Here is a 23,273-nt window from a genome sequence, read left to right as displayed (position 1 = left end):
ATAATTGAGGTATAAAAGCAAAAAGTTAGAAAAACAGTATTTTTCTGATGAGCACATAAATCTAAACAATCATCTCATAAAACATTTCCCACTCCCATATTAATTCTTCCCTAAACACTCCCCACCTCAACAAAAAGAGAAAAAAAAAAAAAAAAAAAGGAAAGAGAAAAGCACTACCATCACCTTGGAATCCAAAAACCTATGCACCATCATTAAAATCTTCCTGTTCTCCTCACCCTCCAACAATAACTCCCATTAGCTTTACCTACAAGATACCTCCTACTCCAATCAGTTCTCTAAATTTTGACCACTCCTATCCTTATCCAGACCACCATCACTAACTAACTGTGCTTCCAACAATCGTTTTTACTGATCTTGCTTCCTAATTTCATGCTTGACCTGACACAATTCATTCTCTAACTTACAATGACTTACACAAAACCTTGAATTAAGCCTCAAGTCCTACCTTGGCCTACAATTACCTGGCTTCTGCTGCTTCCTGATCACTCCTCCAGTTCTCTACATCTCTTTCACTGTTTCAGTCACATGACTTTCTGTGCTCTTCAAAAAGTCTAAATTCATTCCTCTTCAGAACCATTCTGTATGCTGCTACCTTCACCTATAAAGTGCTTCCCCCCCCACCTAAGCCTCCACTCCGCCAATGATTTCATTCACTCCAGATTAGTTAGGTTTTTTTGTTGTTTTTTAAAATATTGTTTCCTGCATGGTTCGTCTCTTCAGTCATAGTCCACAAGACTCTTGAGAAGTTGTAGAAATATGCAGGCACAGACACAAAGGCCAGCTACATCTCCAACGTTATGGAAAGGAACTGTACATCATGGGGCAGAGTCCTATGCTCCCCTATACCACCTGGACAGAGCCCAGGGAGACTCACCCTCTTGAGTATCCATGCTGGACAGATTAGTTTTGCCAGTTCTAGAATTCACATAAATGGAATCACATATCCTTATTCTTTCACTAGCATGTTTTAAGAGTCATCCATATTGTTAGACATATCAAATTCCTTTTTATTTTGGTACTGGAGATTGAATCCAGGGGCACTCTGTGCTTTACCACTGAGCTGCACCCCTACTAGACCTTTTTACTTTGAGACAGGGTCTCACTAAGTTGCTGAAGCTGGCCTCTAACTTATAATCTTCCTGCCTTAGCCTCCTGAGTCACTGGGATTACAGCCCCCCCCACCGCCCCCACGCCCCCACCATCCCCACGCCCCCACCCCCCCCACCTCCGCACTTGGCTCAAATTCCTTTTCATTCATTCACTGTTAAAACAAGAAAATTATTTTAGTACCCCTAAGCAAGACTTTGGGGGATAGGGGGTGGGCACCAGGGATTGAATGCAACTCAAGGGCACTGAGTCACATCCCCAGCCCTATTTTTGTATTTAGAGACAGGGTCTCATTGAGTCACTTACCATCTCACTTTTTTGCTGAGGCTAGCTTTGAACTTGAGATCCTCCTGTCTCAGCCTCCCAAGCTACTGGGATGACGGGCATGTGCCACCACACCCAGCTCCTAATCAAGACTTTTTAATCTTTTACAATGACAATCAAATACAAGGTTGTCCACCCTCAACATCTAACATGTTCTGCCCTAAGTCATACTTTCCTACATGCTTTATTTCCACAAAATCCAACTTCTTAGTCTTAAAGATTAAGTTCTCTGTAAAAATTTTTGGCCCACTCTAATCAAGCCTCAAAAGTATTTCTGCTTTTTTCCCCTTTTCCGCTTAACTCTGCATATTCTCTTTAATACAAAGGATCGTAACACAAATTAGAATTAGAATTCTACCAGTATTCTCACCAGGCATGATAGCGTATGCCTATAATCGCAGGGGCTTAGGAGGCTGAGGCAGGGGAATCGTAAGTTCAAAGCCAGACTCAGCAACAGTGAGATGCTAAGAAACTCAGTGAGACCCTGTCTCTAAATAAAATACAAAATAGGGCTGGGATGTGATTCAGTAGTTGAGTGCCCCTGAGTTCAATTCCCAGTACCCTTCCCCCAAAAAAAGATCTACCAGTATTCTCAACTGAAACCAAGCAAATTAGCACAAAATTTAAAAATGGGGATTCTAGCCAGTAATGGTGGCCTGCATCTCTAATACCAGACATTCAGGATGCTAGAGCAGGAGGATTTCAAGTTTGAGGCTACCAACAGCCATTTACTCAGATCCTATCTCAAAAAAATAAAAAGGTGGCATACACCTGTAATTCTAGTGTCTCAGGAGGCTGAGGCAGAATGAAAAAAGTTTGAGGCCAGCCTCAGCAACACAGCAAGACCCTAAGTAACTTAGGAAGATTCTGTCTCAAAATTTATAATAAATAAATAAAAGGGGCCTGGCATGTGGCACACCCCTGTAATCCTAGCAGCTTGGGAAGCTGAGGCAGGAGGATCACGAGTTCAAAGCCAGCCTCAGCAACAGCAAGGCACTAAGCAACTTAGTGAGACCCTATCTCATAAATAAAATACAAAATAGGGCTGGAGATGTAGCTCAGTGGTCAACTGCCCCTGAGTTCAATCCCCAGTACTAAATAAATAAATAAACAAACAGGGCTGGGGATATGGCTCAGTGGTTAAGCACCCCTGAGTTCAATTCCCTGTACCAAAAATAAATAAATAAATAGAGCTAAGCCAGCTGTAGTGATGTACACCTATAATCCCAGAGACTCAGGAGGCTGAGGCAAGAGGATTGCTAGTTCAAGGCCGGTCTCGGCAATTTATCGAGACCCTGTCACAAAATTAAAAATTGAAAAAGAGGCCTGGGGATGTAGCCAGTGGTAAAGCAGCCCTGGGTTCAATCCCCAGTACCAAAAAAAAAAAAAAATATATAAAAAGGCACCAGGAATACAATTCAGAGGTAAAGCCCATTACGTTCAATCTGCAGTATAGAATCAGGGGTAGCAAGACTTCTGCAGCCAGATTGTCAGGGTTCAAATCAGAGCTCTTGCATTAGCTGTGTATAACTCTACAACTTACTTAACCTCTCTGTGCCTCATGTGTAAAATGAAAATAAGAATTATTATTTTAGGGCTGGGGGTGTGGCTCAGTGGCAGAGAGCTTGTCTAGGACGCGTGAGGCTCTGGGTTCAATCTTCAGCACCACATAAAAATAGATAAAACAAAGGTATCATGTCCATCTACAACTAAAAAATATTTTTAAAAAAAGAATTATTATTTTATAGCGTTTCCATAAGGTTTAAGTTAATTAGAATGAAGCCTGACAGATGAGAACTATTTTTTTTGTAAATTATGAAAACTGGAAATTCAAAACAAATAAGACAATTAGTTTAGGATGGACTATTAACTGGAATAGAGCAAGAGGAAGTGCTCCATAGTGGTACTCAAGGTTTTATAACTTGATAAGGGTGATGATTTTGAGGCAAAAGAACCCATTTTGGATGCTTGAGCAAGTATAGTATACAAATGACACCTCAAAAAAATTTTTTTAATTTAGATTAAGTTTATACAGCTTAATTGAAAGCTCAAAGCCAGTCCCTTTAAATATAATCAAGAAAAAGGGCTAATAAAAGATCAATTAAAGTTATAAACTGGACTACAGATGTAACTTAATGATAGAATACTAGTTACCCAGTTTGCACAAGGTCCTGAGTTCATCCCTAGCACAACATTAAAAGAAAGAAAAATTTAGTTATCAATGATATTTTTAGTGACAAATAAGATGAGGTTCAGTGTCTCTAACAGCTGACACACAAAAGATCCTCAAATATTTGAATAAATGACCTGTCTGATTTAACTTTTTTCTATTATTATAACCACCACAATGTTTATAAAACACATTGCCTTTTTTAATACTTCATTATATGCTATTTTTTACTACTCTGCATTATTTCTTATCTGTTAGGCTTAAGCTGCTTTCCAGATGGTTATTTCCTTGAGAGCAGTGGCCCTCTACTTTAAGATTTGCATTGCTGAAGAGCACAGTAAAAATGATCAAATATGTTAATGAATGTGAAATAACCTTGAAAATGAAAGATTACATTGATGGGGTGTGTTTTTTTGTTTGTTTTTTTAACAGTACTGGAAAATGAATCAAGGGGCTCTCTACCACCAAACCCATCCCTAATCCTTTTTTTTCCCCAACACATGAACTTTTTTTTTTATTAGTTGCTCATGACAATACAAAGATCTTGACATATCATACATTTGATTCAGATGGGGTATGAATTCTCATTTTTCCATGTGTACAGGTTGCAGGATCACATTGGTTATACGGTCACGAATATACATACAGCAATACTAGTAACTATTTATTTTGATACAGGGTCTCACTAAACTGCCCAGACTGGCCTCTAACTCAAAATCCACCTGCCTTAGTCTGCCAAATTTTGGTATTACAGGTATGCACCACTACAACCAGCCACATTAAGTATTTTTAATATAAGTATTCAATAAATATTTCTTGAACCCAAAGCTAACCTTATCATATCCACTAATAACTCACTCCCATTTCACAGTAACATCAATAATACACATTAAGCCAGGTGTGGTGGCGCACACCTGTAATTCCAGCCAGCGCTCAAGAGGCTGAGGCCAGAGGATCACAAGTTCAAAGTCAGCTTCAGCAATTTAGCAAGGTCCTAAGCAACTCAGCAAGACCCTCTTCTCTAAATAAAAAATATAAAAAAGGGGGCTGGGATTGGCTCAGTAGTTAAGCACTTCTGGGTTCAACCCCCAATACCAAAAATATTAATAATATAATACAAGTTAACTGTACAATATTTAGATTCTCTAATTTGCTGTAGCTGCATTTCAAATATCTTCTCCAGCAACTTGGGAGGCTGAGGCAGGAGGATCACGAGTTCAAGGCCAGCCTCAGCAACTTAGCAAGGCTCTATCTCAAAATAAAAAGGTCCAGGGATGTAGCTCAGTCATAAGTGCCCCTGGGTTAAATCCCCAGTATCAAAAACAAACAAATATTTTATTTAAGTCTTAGTGTTTGTTCTTAACAGTTCTTAGACTTCAATGCTTCTATAAATTAAAATCTAGTTTCCTATCAACAATAATCTTAATCTCTTAAAAAAAAAAACCTGGCTGGGGATGTGGCTCAAGCGGTAGCACGCTCGCCTGGCATGCGTGCGGCCCGGGTTCGATCCTCAGTACCACATACAAACAAAGATGTTGTGTCTGCCAAAAACTAAAAAATAAATATTAAAATATTCTTTCTTTAAAAAAAAAAAAAACCTGTACTTTCACATATTCCCCATGTATTCAGAGCAGTTGGAAACAAAGCATTTACCCGTTTTCAAACTTGCATAAGATTATAGTTCTTCTCTTCATAAATATCACCACAGAAAGGAATTTTTTCACAGCATGGTATCAAGGATTAAATGTTTAAGATACCGATATTCCAGTGATATTCTCCTTAGAAAACGTATGAACATTCCTCCCCAATATTTTTCACTTTTTTCCCTCCTTAAGATAATGCAGTCCTGTATGCCATAATCCCAGCTACTCAGGAGGCTAAGGTAGGAAGATGGTAAATTCAAGGCCAGCCTCAGCAATTTAGGAAGACTGTCATCTCAAAATAAACAAGGATTAGAGATGTAGTTCAGAGGTAAAGCACCCAGGGGTTCAATCCCTAGAACCAGAAAAAATAAATAAATAAATAATGGGATAACATTATATACCACATAGTTATTATGTACCAGGTTGTAGGCAAATCATTGAGAAAACACCAATAAAAAGACAGTTCAGCTGGGGCTTAGTGGTACACTAATAATCCCAGCGACTCAGGAGGTTCAGACAGGAGGATCACCAAGTTCAAGGCCAGCCAGGACAATTTAGCAAGACCCTGTCTCAAAATAAAAAATAAAAAGGTCTGGGGATGTAGTTCAGTGGTAGAGCACCCCTGGCTTCAATCCACAGTACCACAAAAAAAAAAAAAAAAAAAAAAAAAAATTTCAGGGACTTCTAGGGTTATAGCTCAATGGTAGAATGAATGAACAACTGCCTAGCATGCACAAGGCCCTGGGTTCAACACCCAGCACCACCCAAAAAAAAACAAAAAAAAAAAAAGACATAATTCCTACTTTTAAGAAGCTTGAAACTTAGTAAAAAGACATGTTTAAAAAAATGTAGTACAAGGGGAGAAGGGGAATAGCATGGATGATGGAAGGAGACCCTCATCATTATACAAAATACATGTATGAAGATGTGAATTTGGTGTCAATATACCTTATATACAACCAGAGATATGATAAATTGTGGTATAAAGGTGTATTAAGAATTGTAATGGGGGCTGGGGATGTGGCTCAAGCGGTAGCGTGCTCGCCTGGCATGCATGAGGCCCGGGTTTGATCCTCAGCACCACATACAAACAAAGATGTTGTGTCCACCAAGAACTAAACACTAAATATTAAAATTAAAAAAAAAAAAGAATTGTAATGCAAATAATAATAATAGTAAAGCTCATGTATAATGGCATAATTTGCCGTGAACATACTTTATATACAGAGTTACAAAAAAGGGTATTGTGAATGGATAATTATGATTGTAATGCATTCCACTATTGTCATGTATGTAAGAAATAAAATATATATATATAGTGTAGAGCTAGGGCTGGGGCTCAATGGTACAGCACTTGCCTAGCATGTGGGAGGCACTGGGTTCAAACCTCAGCACCACATAAAAATAAAGTAAAAAAATATAGATAGATAGATAGTACAGTGTGGTAAATGTTATAATGGGGGAAAACTGTGATGTATATAAATGATAGTAATTTTTAAAAAACAATATTATTTTTTAAAAAAGTAATAAAGGGGGTGACCAAACCCACCTATGAAGTCAAAGCTAGGGAAGCTTTTACAGATATGATTTGTTAACCATTCATTCAAAGGACTGGAGCTTGTGAAACAGACATGACAAGGAAAGGTATTTCAGGCCAAAGAAACAGCAAGTGTGAAGGCATACAGAGATTAGAAAATATAGCACTACTCCTTAACAGAAGACCAATGCTATGAGGCAGAAAAAGGAGGTCTAAAGAATTCACCTTTTATTCTGCAGGAACAAAGCAGCCATGGAAGAATTAAGAGAAGAGACATTACAATCAGATTTCTATATGAAAAAGATGAGTTTTCCAGCAAGAGGGAGGGATCTATTAGAAAAGGATAAACTTGGGCTGGGGATGTGGCTCAAGCGGTAGCGCGCTCGCCTGGCATGCGTGCGGCCCGGGTTCGATCCTCAGCACCACATACAAAACAAAGATGTTGTATCCGCCGATAACTAAAAAATAAATATTAAAATTCTCTTTCTCTCTCTCTCTCTCTCCTCTCTCTCTCTCTCTTTTAAAAAAAAAAAAAAAAGAAAAGGATAAACTAAAAAGACATACTGTCTAATGAGTCAATCAAGACATGGTCAATTCCTAATAAAGTAGTAGTGGCTGTGGAAAAGGAGTGAAAAGGAAGAAGCAGAAATTCCCAGGGCTTTGTGACTGAGACTGTGTTGGTAAAGGAATACATTAGAGAGGATGGCTCTTGGGATTTTAGTTTATAACCATTTAGTTTAAAACCAAGGTGGGCAGAACAAAAGGATTAAGTTGTGGATAAAGGAATTACAGATGAAGGTGATAAGCTGTTTTGGACATGGTATGTTTTAGATGTCTGTGGAACAGCCAGGTTAATATTTCTTTTTTTTTTTAAATATTTATTTTTTAGTTGTAGTTGAACACAATAACTTTATTTTATTTATTTATTTTTATGTGGTGCTGAGGATCAAACCCTGGCCGCGCACATGCCAGGCTAGTGCTCTACCGCTAAGCCACAACCTCAGCCCAAGGTTAATATTTCTAACCAAGGATATGAGTGCAATATAACTGTGACATGTCACCCCAATGACCACGAGGGTTTACTTGGCTTATCTGGCTAGCAAGGTAGGTGTGCCTAGATGCACTCACTACTCTGTGTGCATCTCTCCATAAACTGCACATTTGGTCAAAGGGGATAACATTTTCCAATAGAGGAAAATCATTCTTTTTTTTTTTTTTTTTTTTTTTTTAAAGAGAGAGTGAGAGACAGTGAGAGAGAGAGAGAATTTTTAATATTTATTTTTTTTTAGTATTTGGCGGACACAACATCTTTGTTTGTATGTGGTGCTGAGGATCGAACCCGGGCCGCACGCATGCCAGACGAATGCGCTACCGCTTGAGCCACATCCCCAGCCCGGAAAATCATTCTTTAGTCAAGGATATACCAAAGTAGCTGTACTCCCCTGCTAAAACCTCCCCAAAAGCTCTCAAGATATATACACCAAGAAACTTTAAAAATTACCTAAAACTAAAAAGAAAATAAAGAAGTAGAAATAGAAACCTAAAAGTCAACACAGAATAACGGCTGAAATAATGGACAGGGATCAAAGTAGGTAAGAATGGTTAAAAAGGGAGAAGAGAGCCACAAACAAACCTGCAAAGAAGAATGCGGACAGGGCCCTGAAATGAAAGATAAGAAATTCAGAAGCAAAGAGAAGCCAGGCATGGTGACACATGCCTATAATATCAGCAACTTGAGAAGCTGAGGCAGGAGTGTCACAAGTTTGAGGCCAACCTAGGAGTTAGCAAGACCCTCAGCAACTTAAGACTCTGTCTCAAAAAATTTTTTAAAAAGTCTGGATATGTAGCTCAGAGGTAAAGCCCCCCCCCCCAAATTCAATCTCCAGTACCAAAATAAATAATAAAAAGAAAAAAAATGGAATTAAAACTCAGTCAAGGTAAAAATATTCCTATACTTTTCTCTATTAATTTTTCCTTTTTCTTATAGTGTAGATTTTTTGTGTGTAAGAAAAAAACTAGCATAAGAGAGTCATGTATGAAAAACCACCTTAATTATTCATACCTGGTAAGGATAGGTACCATGTCCTGCCCACTGCCATGTTCCTTTTCCCACTGCTCCAGCAGGGTAGTGAGCTCGGCTTTTGAGTCCACATGTACCGCTACTGTAGTCATGACTTGGCCTAAGGAAGCCAAAACAACAACAGCAACAACAACAATAAATGAGCACAGGCAAATAAACCAGACATACTTCCCACAAAAGGAAAAGTGAAGGGAAAGGGTAGAAAATGGATGAGCAAGCAAGGGAAATAATTAAAAAGCAAAGGAAATTTAACACATGGACCCTTTCAGATAATTATATGTGGTACAGTAGGTACCCTGAATCCACATTCACCCTCCTTCAACCTCAGTTTCCTCGCCTGTCAAATCAAGCAAGAAGCTTGATCAAAATGGTGATTCTTAATCTTTCTAAAAACCCATTTGAGAATCAATCAAAAGCTAGGGTCTCTTCCTCTCTTGAAAAGTACATGTATAGAGACTATGAATGTAGCTCAGTGGTAGAGTGTTTGCCTACTATGCACCAGGCCCTGGGTTCAAACCCCAGCACCAAAAAAATAAAGAATTATATATATAAATACACACACACACACACACACACACCACACACACGTATATATAAAATATATACAGTCATGCAGTAATCCCAGGTCTAGATCACTGAGGACCAAATCTTTTGCTCTTGTTAGTCTTCCGGGGGGGAAGCTCTATAAAACAAACAGTCCCTGTTAATTCTAAAAAGGTCAAGAAGTGGCAATGATCCACTGATCCACTTTATCACCAACACAAAAGTTGGAAAAGAATGCTGTAAATCCATTTGTCCAAAACTGGATAGGGTTGCTCAGATCTGTAGCCCCAGCTATACAGAAGACTAAGGCAGTCTGAGCAACATTAATATTATATTAAAAACTAAATAAGGTGGGTGCAGTGGTACACACCTGTAATCCCAGTGACTCGGAGGCTGATGTAGGAAGATCACAAATTCTAGGCCAGCCTGGGCAACTTAGCTAGACCTTGCCTCAAAATAAAAACAAAAAGGGCAGGGGATATAGCTCAATGGTAAAATGTCCCTGGGTTCAATCACCAGTACCACAACTAAAAATAAAATAAATAAGTGAGCCTATTTGTCCTTCCGTCTCCTAACGTCCCTTACATCTGATTTCCTGGAAGGAGAAAAAGAGACTGGAAGATAGGAGGTAGAAGTTACTGGACTGAGCAATAAGCCAAAGAATGATGAAGGACAGGGACCTGAATGGGTTTAGGAGGAGTCGAATAAGACACCAAATGGCAAAGGTTTAAAAGGAGTTCCAAAGGGGATAAATGAGACCCAAAATGTTTAGATGGTTCATGGAATCAATTTCTTTGCCAAAGCAGCCTTCAGGATCAAAACATCAGATCCTGCCATGGAAAGTATATATTTTTACCAATCATTCTATAAAAGAAGTTTCACACCAGAATAGGATTACTTACTGATCCAAGGTTGTTAACTCTTCTAAAGATATCTACCATAAGACCAAAAGAAACACGTAAAAGAAAATACCACCAATTCTCTAAAGTACAAATATTTATTTTAGAGGCAATTCCAATAGCCAATAGTGATTCATGTCACCTGAGCTACCCATTAACTCCAAAGAAAAACATACTAGCAGACTAAGTACAGAACAAACTAAGAACAAAAAGGAACTTCAACCATATGGTAGGGAACATTATAAAATATTAAGATTACACACGGGCTGGGGATGTGGCTCAAGTGGTAGAGCGCTCGCCTGGCGTGCGCGTGCGGCCCGGGCTCGATCCTCAGCACCACATACAAACAAAGATGTTGTGTCCGCCTAAAACTAAAATAAATAAATAAATAAATATTTTAAAAAAAAAAAAAAAAAAAAAAAAAAAAATTACACACAATGAGGGCTGGGAATATAGTTCTGCTGGTAGAGTACTTGCCTAGCAGGCACAAGACCCTGGATTCAATCCTGAGCACCACCAAAAAAAAGATTACACACAATGACCAACCAGGATTACTCCCAGATTACAAGAGTGGTTCAACATATGAAAACTGATCAATATCATCACCACAATAACAGAATGAAGGTGGAAAAAAAAATGATCATCTCACTAATGCACAAAAAAATATCTGACCCTTTTGTGATGATAATAATAATAATCCAGCCTGGCAACTTAATGAGACTCTATCTCAAAATAAAATTTAAAAAAAAAGGGGGGGGGGGCGGCTAGAGATACAGCTCAGTGGTAGAAGGCCTCTGGGTTTAATTTCCAATACCACCAAAAAAAAAAAAAAAAAGGCTAGGTATGGTGGCACAAACCTGTAATACTAGTAACTCAGCAGGCTAAAAACAAGAGGGTCATAAATTCAAAGCCAGCCTCTTAGTGAGGCCCCAAGCACTTTAGCAGACCCTGTCTCAAAACAAAAAATAAAAAGGGCTGGGGACTTGTTCAGTGATAAAGCACCCCTGTGTGTTCAATCCCAGTACCAAAATAAGTAAATAAAATCAGAAGCAAGACAAGTACGCTCACTTTTGTCCGTTCTATTGAACACTGTAGTGGAATTCTCATAAGAACAATGAAGGAAAAATAAAGCCATCCAAGTTGGAAAGGAAAAAATAAAATGATCTTTATTTGTAGATAACATAATCCTATATACAAAAAATCCTAAACTATCCACATAAAAACTGTTAGAACTAATAAGCAAATTCAGCAAAGTTGAGGATATAAGAACACCACAGAAAGCTGGGCATAGTGGCACACACCTGTAATCTCAGTGGCTCAGGAGGCTGAGGCAGGAGGATCCCGAGTTCAAAATCAGCCTCAGCAAAAGCAAGGCACTAAGCAACTCAGTGAGACCCTGTCTCTAAATAAAATACAAAATACGGCTGGGGATGTGGTTCAGTGGTCAAATACCCCTGAGTTCAATTCCCAGTACCAAAAAAGAAAAAAAAAACTCCATAAAAATAAATTGCATTAGCCAGGTGCAGTGGCACAGGCCTGTAAATCTCAGAAACTTAGAAGCTAAGGCAGAAGTACTGCAAGTTCAAGGCTACTTGGCGAGAACCTGTTTCAAAATAAAAAATAAAAAGGGCTGGGGAGGTGGCTCAGTGGTTAAGTGCCTCTGGGTTCAATCCCTGGTATCAAAAATTAAATAAATAAATAAGCATGGGCAAATGAAGCTGGGGATGCAGTTCAGTGGTAGAGCCACGTGCTTACCATGCAAGAGGCCCTCAATTCAAACCCCAGCACCATAAAAAAACAACAACAAAAAAAACCACAATGAAAATACCACTTGACATCTTCTAGAATGGCTATAATCACAACATCAGAAAATATAAACACCAGCAAAAAAGTGAAGAAAGGAGAAGACACATTTCTGACAGGAATACAAAATGGTACCTCAACTATGGAAGTTTGATAGTCCCTGAGAGTTTTTTTTTTTTTTTAACAAACATGGAATTACCTTATAACCCACAATTTCACTACTATATACCCAAAAGAATTATATACCCAAAAGAATTCAAAACAAATTGTTGTATGCAAATGTTCACTGCAGCTTTATTCAAAATAACTAAAGAATGGAAAAAACCCAAATGTCCATCATCAGATAAATGAATTATCAAACTGTGGCATATCCATACAATGGATATATCTTCAGTCACAGAAATGAAATACTGATACATGTTATAGATGTGGATGAACATTGAAAATAACATGTTAAGTGAAAAAAGCATACAAACGGTCACATTTACCATTATGATTGTATTTATATGAAACATCAAGAATGGGTATAAATCAGCTGGGTGCAGAGGCACACCCCTGTAATTCCACCAGGAGACTGAGGCAGGAGGATTATGAGTTCAAAGCCAGCCTCAGCAAAAGTGAAAACCTGTCTCTAAATAGAATACAAAATACGGCTGGGGATGTGGCTCAGTGCTAGAGTGCCCCTCAGTTCAATCCCCGGTACCAAAAAAAAAAAAAGAATAGGTAAATCAACATACTACAGAAAGCTAACTAGTGACTGTCAGAGATAAGAGGAAAAGGAAAAGGGGAATAATAGCTAAATGGGTAAGAATTTTCCTTTCCAGGTGATAAAAACTGGCTTGAAACTAGAAAGAGGTAAAGACTGCACTACACAGTCCACATACAAAATGCCACCTAATTGTACACTTTAAAATGATTAGTGGTAAACCATGGGTGGTGGTGCATACCTATAATCCCAGCAACTGGGAGGCTGAGGCAGAAGGATCCCAAATTCAAGGCCACCCTCAATAATGTAGCAAGGCCTTAAGCAACTTAGTGAGACCCTGTCTCAAAATAAGAAATAAAAAGGGCTGGGGATGTGGCTCATGGGTAAAGTACCCCGAGGTTCAATTCCAAGTACCAAATAACATATAAAATTAAAATAAAATGGTTAGTGGTTAATTTCATCATGCAAATTTCCATACATATATATGTTTATTTATTCATTTTTCCATACTGGGGGATTGAACTCAAGGATGGTTTACTGCCACATTACATCCTCAACCCTTTTTACTAAGGCATCCAGGCTGGTCTCAAACTTGCAATCCTCCTGCCTCAACCTCACAAATCACTGGGATTACAGGCATGCGCCATCTGGCTTTCAATTTATTTTCAAATGTTTACAAAAAATACATTAACTCCACACATATACAGAATATAACAGATAACCAGTTTATTTTATTATTCTTTCAAAATTTCTATTTTAAAAAGCTTGAAAATCTTCCTAATAAAAAGGTGGAGGCAGGCAATGTGGCAGGCCTGTAATCCTAGCTCCTGGGTAAGTGGAGGCAGGAGGATAGCAAGTTTGAGGCCAGTCTAGTCTATATAGGGATATCCTGTCACAAAAACAATAAAAACAAATTAAAAATAAAAGTTGGAGGAGCTAGAGGTATATCCCAGTGAGAGTACACATGAACACAAAACCCTGGGTTCCAACACAAAAGGGGAATTAGAAAAAATTGAGAACCATTTATTTTCCTAATTTAGAGCAACTATCAAAATACATTGCCAAGTAAGAAAGCAAAGTGCTTTGTTTTGTGTATAACATACTACCTACTGTGAATTAAAAAGTGTATCCCCCTGGGAGGGAGGGGAAGAGAGGGGGTTGGGAGTAGGAAAGATGGTGGAATGAGATGAACATCTTAACCCTAAGTACATGTATGAAGACAAAAAAAAAAAAAAAAAAGTGTATTCCCCTAGAACAAAACATCCCTGGAAGAACACACAGGAAATGAATAATATTATATTATGGCAGGTAACTGACTAAGATAAAGATAGAGGACAGACTTTTCATTATACTTTTTTTTAACCTCATATCTTTTGTGTGTGTGTGTGTGTGTGTGTACTGGGGATTAAACCCAGGGGCACTTTACCACTGAGCTCCATCCCCAGCCCTTTTTATTTTTTAAATAAAAAAGGGTCTCACTGAGTTGCTGAGAGTTTCACTAAACTGTAAAGGCTGGCCTTGAATTTGAGATCCTCCTGTCTCTGTCTCCCAAGTGGTTGCGATTACAGGCATATGCCACCAAACCTGACTCTCACCTTTATATTTTAAAACCTTTCCTAACTTTCTAATTAAACTATAGAATGTCTTCTTTTCTAATACACTATTCAGCATAAACTATCCCAAAGTCTAAAATAAAGTCCATTTTAAAAACTTATTCTGGGACTGGGGTTGTGGCTCAGTGGTGGAGCACTTGCCCAGCATGTGTGAGGCACTGGGTTCAATCCTCAGCATCACATAGAAATAAATAAAGGTATTGAGTTCATCTACAATTAAAAATGTATTTTAAAAAAACTGATTGTGGGGCTAGAGCTTTAGCTCAATTGGCAGAATGCTTGCCTAGAACGTGTGAGGCACTAGGTTCAATTCTTAGTATCATATAAAAAATAAACGAAATTAAGGCACTCTGTCCATCAATAAAAACAAAAAATTTTGTTAAAAAAATGATTCTGAGGCTAGGGATATAGTTCAGTGATAAGAGTGCCGGCCCAACATGCATGAGACCCTGGGTTTGATCCCCAGGGCTGCAAGGTGGGGAGGTCTGATCCTGAATCAAAAAAAAAAAAAAAAAAAAACCTTTAGGAAGGTTACAATCCTAAAACAAATATCTATAAGCACCCTTCCTTGTTAAAACTGCTGTAACCCAGTGGTAGAGCATGTGCATAGCATGACAGAAGTCATGAGTTCAAAATCCAGTTTTTTTTTTTTTTTGGGGGGGGGTGGACCAGGGGTTTAATCCAGGGGCACTTAACCACTGAGCCACAGCCCCAGCCCTTTCTTATATTTTGAGACAGGATCTCGATAAGTTGCTCAGAGACATTGCTGAGGCTGGCTTTGAACCTGCAATCCTCCTACTTCAGCCTCCCAAACCAATGGAATTACAGGCGTGCACCACTGGGCATGGTTCCAGTACCTTCAAAAAAAGAAAAAGAAAAAGCTGGATGTGCATGTCTGTGATACAAGCCACTCCAAAAGCTGAGGCAGGAGGATCATAATTTGGAGGCCAGCCTCAGCAACTTAAGGGAACCCTGTCTCAAAATAAAAATTAAAAAGGGCTAGGAATGTAACTCAATGTTAGAGCACCCCGGTTCAGTTTCTAGTGCCACAAAGGGAGGGGGGCGCATGTAATTGTAGAGTTTCACATAAAAAGTTAATAATCCCTGTGACATAAGAGATCATGTGCAACTTCATCTTATTGTACATGACCATCTCCTTTACAAAAACAATACAACTGGTAGTAAACCAATTCAAATCACTTCAATTTAATACATGGTTCATTCTCCTCTATTAAATTTAATAACTGCACGCCAGTAGAACAGTAAAACACTGTGCTCAGCAAACTAAGCAAAAGATGCTGAATACGAAAAGATTTCCCTCCTTTCCCAAATTCTGTTACTTTCTTAACATCCAAAAATACACCACCACTCAAAAATGGGTAAGGAATACCCGCCATGATTTAAAACCCAAATCCTTCAGAAAAACACTAAATCAATTCCTAAAGTCTAAATAAACAAGCTACATAAACCTTAAAGGTAAACTCCAATAAACCGGAAAAAAAAATTCAGGATGACGCTAACCAATGAACCTCACACTCTAAATATTAACAAAGCGTTCCCAACAAGAAGATGCTAGTGTAAACTAATAATTAAAACATGTAGACAAATTAAAAGGCTTCACTGAAAAGTCACAGTAGGGAAAAAACGAGAGCAACAGGACATGATTGTTACTTTTTGTAACTCAAAAAGTACAACAAACATTACAAAAACTACTTCTTCAACTATACCACTGCAGTAAGAGGAAGCGAGACAGAAACCGTCTCGGAAGAGAAGTAAAGTTCTCAGACATCACAACTGAAAACAACTATAACCCCTGGAAACAGAATCCCAAGGAAGCTTGGCGGGCAATCCGAGGTTTGCCTCCTGGGCGCCGGACCCGCAAACCTTTCTATACACTCCCGCCTCCGTCACTGGTGGGAGGAGTTACTGAAGAGCTCCACCCCCGCGCCGGGTCCAAGAGTTGGGCGGGTGCAGGGGGAGGTGGCACGAGGCCGAGGGAGGGGAGAGCCCGCCCAGGTGACTGGAGCTGGAGGCGGAGACACAGTCCGGGAAGGGGGCCGCCGTACGGCAAAGAAGATGGAACCCCCCAGACCGTACGGAACGGAGACGCAAGAATTGGCAGAAAAGAGGTGACAAGGGAAATGAAAGGCGCCCCCCACCTCCAGGTAGGGGCGGGCACACCCCTGCCCCCCACTCCGGGCGGAAGAGTTACTGTCGGGAAGCTTCTTAAGGGACTAGAGAAAGAACTGGAGGCCCCGCCCCCAGGCCAGGAATCCGGAGAAAAAGTCCTGTCAGGCCCCGGGCCCAGCCACTCCGGCGGCGCGGCCCGCCCCCTCCCCGCCGGCGGCCCAAGCAGGTGCCGCCCCTCCCCCAGTCCGGCGCCCACTCTCCCGCTCCACCGGCTGCGTGCCGTTTCCTTGTGCCCCTCCCAAAGAGCCATCTCCCTCCTTTCCCCACTCACCTTCCTAGGCGGCTCCGCCGCTTCCCCCCTGACCCCGCCAGCGGACACAGTTCACACACACTGCCTCAGGTCCCGCACTCACTCACCCTCACTCACACACACAGCGCGACCACGGCTCCAGAGCGGCCCACATATTATGCGTCACTCGCGTGCTACGTGCCCCGCGCGCGAGTGCGCGCGCGCCGAGTTGGCGCGAGGATAGCGAGCAGAGGGCGGGAGTAGAACGCCTAAAAGAGCGGAGGCGGGGGGTGGAAAAAAAAAAAGAAAATCGAAGCGCCCCGAGGACGCCTGGGAAATGAAGTTTCGCGTCTAGGGACGCCAGTGCCGATTGGCGCCTAAGCTCTTCGTCCCGCGCATTGGCTGCCGGGACATGTAGTTTTCTACGTTGAAGCTAAACTGCCCTGTACTCATTGGCTGCTTGGGAAGACGGAAGCGAAAAGTAAGGGACTCGATTCTTCTACAACCGGACTGTACTGCTTGATACTTTTTCAGTGTTTTATTCTGCGCTATGTGTCAGCGGAGAGGTGCTGTGTTATTCTCCTATTTCCCATATCATTCCTCGAATATACCAGGAACAAAGAAAATATTTCCCATGGGCATATCAGAAAGTACAGTACTCATACAGAAGTCTCTAGTTTTTTGTCTTTCTGTTAGACAAATCCTGTAGGAATCAATTAATATTTATTGCCAGTTACCATGTGTGAAGAAGAGAAATGAAAAATCAAAAGCCCATATATGGCTGAGTGTGCTGGTATGCACCTAACAGTCGCTCTAGAGGCTGAAACAGGAGAATCCCAAGTTCCTGTCCAGCCTCAGACCCTCTCTCAAAATAAGAAAAAAAGGGGGTGGGGGGGCTGGGGATGTAGCTCAGTGGTAGAGCCCCCGGGCTCAATCCCCAGTATGGCGAGGCAGGGAGAAAGAAAAGAGCTTGTAGCTCAGGGTTAGAGCACCCCTAGGGCTCAATTCTCAGTACCAAAAAAGAAAAATAGATGAAGGCAGGCAGGACTGACCTCAAAGGTCATCTAATTCAATTTCTTCATTTAACAGTTGGGAAAAGTAAGGCTCAGAGAGTAAATGTCTTAACTAGTGCAGCCAGTGAGCAGCAGAGTCAGAACTGAGTCTTGACTTTGATTCAGAGATCCTTTGTGGGAACATGAGAGATAAACATTAAGTCCACAATTGTCCAGAATCTCAGTAAGATCCCACAGTTCATCTTAGAGTCTGAGCAAGTTTCTGTGCATTCCCATGGTCTGCTGCCATACTCAGATTCCATAGTTAGTAATAAACCTGGATATTGGGTCTCTTGATTCCATTCCCACCAGATCTTATTTTCCTCTTTCCAGAGAGATCTTCCTTCCTCATTTAAATGTTTAACTTGGAGCAGCAGCTGCTCAAGACCCAGATTCTAGAATTGTGCTAGACATGTCACCTTTCTGCAACCCCTTCTGCCACAACACACAGCTCTCCTCCTGTGCTTCTTGAACTTTGCCTATAACAGCAATGGTCACTACCATTTACTTTGATCTTACAGCAAGCTTGCCTCTAAGCCAAGTATTTTAGCCACACTCTTTCACTACCACCCCATAGGGTAGGTATGGTTAACAGGTTTTTACAGATGAAAAATCTGAATCCAGACAGTTGAATCAGTGTCCAGAGGCTGGGCTCAACCTGCTTATGCCTTTTCTCCAATATTCCAGATAAATTTCCTACCATGCCTCCTTGGGCCATGAACCCAATGATGCATAGAAATGCAGTTCTCAAACTTAGATGTCCTCCCTCTGTCTGTGGTCTAGCCATCCCATGGTGACTGCCTGAAGTTCTCAAAGAGCCTTTGTGGGATCCCAAAGTGCAACTCACCAGAGCTCCTGGCACTGCTTCAGCTTGTCACCAGATGGCACTGCTCTCCTATAGAAACCCAGCCTGGGGTCCTGGGTTGGTGAAGAGAGCCAGGGGCATCAAGGAAGGAATTTGAAGAAGCCAGGACCTAGGAGACTGGGAAAGTAAAAGTAGGAGACATACAGGGCCTGTCCAGCAGCAGCTCCCTCAAGAATCTCACACTTTAACTATTGCAGCCTTCTATCCCTGTCAGCCCCCGCCCAAACACACAGCTACACACTTGCAGGCATCCCCAGAACCGTATCCTGAGAAGGGGAAGGGGCAGCACCCAGGCTTTCCTAGGTGCACACACATTCCAAGAGTGCTCAATGGCACATTTCAAAGGATAAGTATTACTCACACATGCCAGCTTAACAGACATGCACATTTGTGTGTTAGGTACCAGTCCTTACAGCAAACACTTTCAAACCTATGCATATATAAACACAAAGCTGCAGATAATCCAGGTCCACACCAAGCTTGGTTCTGGCACATTCAGTTCTAAATCATCAGAATGAGATTTCTTGGCCTCTTTGACATAATATCTCTGGACTCTGTCCTGCCTTGCTCCCTTCTGTCCCTCCCTCCTTATGGTATATGCCTGATAAAGAAACCCCCATCTGAAAAGGGGAGGAGTCATGCTCACAGGGCTCCCCAGCAGCAGAAAAAGGGTAATCAGGGCCCAGACCTAGCCCCAGGACCAGGGCTACAATCTTATATATGCTCTACTTGTCCCTATCCCAAGCTATCCATTCCCTGGGTTGGAAAATCCATAGTACCAGGTCCTCTGGACTTCAAGCTACACCTCCCTTCTCACTCTCTTCCCCTCCCCACCTTTCTATGACTGTTTCTTTCCTGGTGCCTCTTTCTAGGCTCACCTGACCCTAGTGCCACCCCAACAACTCCATGCTTTCTCCTACATTTCCCAAGAACTGGGAGGTGAGGCCATTGTCCCACAATCACTTGTGCTCTTCTGTTAACTGGACAAGATACTGCAAGTGTCCAGATGTGTCATTGGAACCACCAAGAATAGAATCAGGGCTACCAGGTTCAGGGTCTTCAGCCTAGACAGAAAGTCTCAACTATTCACCAGGTACCCCTCCCCTGCCTGGGGGGGCCTCATCAGTTCTCCAGAAAAATTAGTAGAGGTAACACTATCCCCTTCTCCAAGAGATATGGAAAGTGACAACTCCTATCAATTATATCCATGTTTACCACACTCAGATTACAGAGAAAGCAGATGAGGCTCCAAAAAGACAACAGTGTAAGCAGGGCACAGTAGTGCTCCCCTGTAATCCCAAAGGCTCAGGAGGATCGCAAGTTCAAGGCTAGCCTTAGCAACTTATCGAGGCCCTAAGCAACTCAGTGAGACCCTGTCTCAAAATAAAAATCAAAAGGCCTGAGGATGTTGGTCATGGTAAAACACCCCTGGGTTCAATCTCATATACCAACAAAGAAAAAAAGGAAAAAGAAAAGACAACAGTTTAAGCCCCCACCTCATCCAGTTGATGCAGCAGCTATAGTCTCCAGAAGTCAGCCTGCACCTCCTGCTCTCATAAAGGGGCCAGGGATTCAAGTGAGAAATGAGGCAGTGGCCTCAATTTCTCATCTCTACCCAGGTTCCATGTACCAGGTTCCCAGCCAGACAGAGAAGCCATGTAATATTTAGTACACTTAAATTATTGTTTATCTGAAATTAAATTTTATCTGAATCTATATTTTATCTGTCAACCCTACCTCAGAGCCACTGCTCAGCCACAGACCCCAAGGACTCCCCTCCTGTGGCCCCCAGGGCCTCACTTTAATCATCTGCAAAATGGTAAGAAGCAAATCAGAACAGCTGCTTCCCAATGAGTCTTGTTAAAGATTATCTAGGTCTAAGCAAAGATCTAAGCAACTCCTTATCCAAAAACATGATCTGAATGTTAATAAGGCTCAAATTTCCAGCATCTGGCCTTCTCTAACACCCTTGCTGATGAATAGGGATGCAAAAATAGTATCATTTACTCTTTTGGAGTTTGGGGGAATGGATAGCACTGTGGTTGAGTCCAGCTTTGGAGGCAGACAGGCCTGGGTTCCATTACTGGTATTCCCATTTACCAGCTGTGAACCTTGGTTGTTACTTCAGTTCTCTTGAACTTCAATTTCCCTACCTGGAAAATGGGGATAGCATCTCTTTTCCAGCACTGTTATGAGAATTAAATGTAAAGTGTTTAATGTGTCCCTTACACATAGTAAGTGCTAGGTAAGTGATAGCTATTCTTACCTTTGATTGTTCTTTGTCTCTCACTGTACCTATTGGAGTTCTTTAGGACTCCCTCAGCCCTGGATGGATTCTCTTTGTTCCCATTACTGCTGTCTGGAGAAGCTCAAGTTCTCTGCATTTTTAAATTTAATTAAATTAATATGTTGGGGGGGTACTAAGGATTGAACCCAGGAGCACTCTACCACTGAACTATACCACTGCCCTCTGCCTTTTTTTTTTTTTTTTTTTTGAAATAGGGTTTTGCTAAGTTGCCAATGCTGATCTGGACTTGTGATCCTCCTGCCTCAGCCTCTGAGTTGCTGTGAGTAAAAGCAAAAGCATGTGTCACCAAGTCCAGCATAGCTCTCTGCATTTAAGTAAGAAAAAAAGCTCCATACCAGAAAAATCCCAGGGCACATTTTCAGAAAGACTGAAAAGTAATGGAACAGCCACTTTTGATCACCTGTCCAACTTCCTGTTCCATTAGAGAACCTAAAACTGAAAAGGCCAGAGAGTGGAGGCAGGAGAATCTTCTCTAGGCCTCCTTATTCTTGAAAGGGCTACAGCTAATTAAGGGTGAAGGGTAGTTAAGGTCAAGGACCCCTCTGAATGTGAAATAAAACATGGCACTCCTCCCAAACCAGCCTATCCACCCTGCCCTCCTGCAGAGAGGAAGCCCACGTTTGGAATCCTTACACAGAACTTTCTTGGTTCTCTGGCAGAATAGTGATGTCATAATCAAAGTAGAGGCCAAAGGGGGTTTTCAGAGATGGTGTGCCCTGGACCACCCTCACAAGCCCAGCACAAAGCGGGCTTGAAGAGAGTTAAATTCTGCCTTCCAGATTTTCCCTGGGCCTAATCCCCTAATAAGGCAGGCAATTATCATCCTAACTCCTGGGGACCTGCTCTTCCCAGAGACATACTGCAGGTACAGTTGAAAGTTTGGGGACTAGGTGCAGGGAAGTTTAGAAGCAAGCATCCCCAGCTTTTTTGCCTCAGATTCATGAGGAAACAACAGTGGAGAGCAGTCTATATTGGCCATCAGGTTCCCACAAGCCCCTGGATTTTTGGCAATATTTATATATAGCTACAAGATCTTTCTATGGGATTCAGGGATCTCTGGTTGAATGTACTTTGGGAAATAACTGCTGGGGCTGACCCTAAGGAAGATTCAATCCCCACTCTATCAGTTCTCTTCATTCAAATGGACCTAGAGAAGAATGACTTTGTCTAATGGTAGGAAGTTGGTCTGAACTTCAGTTTGAAGGACAAGAATACACCACCACCATCACCTGCAATAATTTCTGCCCCTCCAGAAACCTGGCTGCCATAGGCCTGGACCTCTGAGATATATCTGGCAATATATCCTGGAACTTCCAGTTAGGCCTGGAAGTCAAAGTCATCAAGGAAAAGCATTTCTAGTCATAGAGGGTAACCTGGGCACTTACCGCAGGGCAGCTCTTCTTCATTCCCTTAGAGGTGGGGGTGTCTCTATGGAAAGTTACATGATGTTCCTGGGGAGAGCTCCCTCTGCCCACCTCCTGTTTCACCAGGATCAGTCTTGTCACAAGATAGATTTTTGTGAAGTCACAAAGCTGTCTGCCTTCCCACTGGACCAGAGGACAACCAGGGACAAGTGGGCATGACTCGTTGGGAGGAAGGACTTCAAAAGCAGCCTTTGGAGGCTTGAGTGTGGGGCCTGAAAGGAATCATTAGACCAGCCTTATATTGAGGTAGATGAGGGGATCTATCACAGAACTGGAGATGAGCACAGTTTCTCAGGTATCAGTCATTGCCAAAAGGTTAGATGTGCTGGGGCATTGTAGTTGTGGTCCTTGGTTGAGATCTCCTTGGAGAGGGGAGGATCTTTGATCCAACTGAGTCCATATGGAATTGCCATGGAAAGGGGATTAAGATCCCTGATCTAGGACCAAATCTTCCTCTCAGTGCCATCCATCATCCATTTGAATATTCTATTTCCTGGGGAAATTCATGCTACCAGATCCTGCTACACTGAAAAGCAGCCCTAGCCTGGTGCATTGGAACACTCCTGTAATCCCAAAGACTGACTCAGGAGAACTGAGGCAGGAAGATTGCAAGTTCAAGACTAGCCTCAGAAACTTAGCAAGGCCCTGTCTCAAATTAAAAATAAAACAGACTGATGGCCCAATAGTTAAGCACCACTGGGTTCAATCCCTAGTACCAAAATAAAAAGAAAGAAAAGCAGCTGTTGAACTGCTCAGAGG

At 41.4% G+C, this 23,273-nt stretch overlaps 2 protein-coding genes and 1 non-coding gene across 4 annotated transcripts in view; 1 reads left to right on the top strand and 2 right to left on the bottom strand.

Annotated features, from left to right (window-relative positions):
* Dcaf1 (DDB1 and CUL4 associated factor 1) overlaps positions 1 to 17,063 on the bottom strand; it is a 68,859-nt gene extending 51,796 nt beyond the window's left edge. The window contains exons 1-2 of one of the 2 annotated variants that reach the window (XM_046431438.2): positions 16,908 to 17,063; positions 8,865 to 8,982 (exon numbers count right to left, since the gene is read on the bottom strand). In XM_046431438.2, coding sequence (XP_046287394.1) covers positions 8,865 to 8,974 — 110 coding nt within the window. In that variant the 5' untranslated portion in view covers positions 8,975 to 8,982; positions 16,908 to 17,063. The remainder of the gene's footprint in view (positions 1 to 8,864; positions 8,983 to 16,907) is intronic. The other variant, XM_058574839.1, reaches the window with a different exon arrangement.
* On the bottom strand, positions 712 to 916 carry LOC124084638 (small nucleolar RNA SNORA73 family). Its single transcript, XR_006849175.1, has one exon. It is a non-coding gene; the product is annotated as a small nucleolar RNA SNORA73 family (small nucleolar RNA).
* Positions 16,490 to 23,273, top strand: part of Rad54l2 (RAD54 like 2) — a 156,733-nt gene continuing 149,949 nt past the window's right edge. The window contains exon 1 of the mRNA XM_058574844.1: positions 16,490 to 16,611. The gene's annotated coding sequence lies outside the window, so the exon portion shown is untranslated. The remainder of the gene's footprint in view (positions 16,612 to 23,273) is intronic.

The sequence above is a fragment of the Marmota monax genome, unplaced genomic scaffold (assembly GCF_021218885.2).
Source record: "Marmota monax isolate L192 unplaced genomic scaffold, Marmota_monax_Labrador192_F-V1.1 WCK01_AAM20220418_F8-fsc00022, whole genome shotgun sequence".
Classification (NCBI taxonomy): domain Eukaryota; kingdom Metazoa; phylum Chordata; class Mammalia; order Rodentia; family Sciuridae; genus Marmota; species Marmota monax.
The sequence above is the reverse complement of the archived record's forward strand: the minus strand, read 5'-3'. Positions and strand labels throughout refer to the sequence as shown.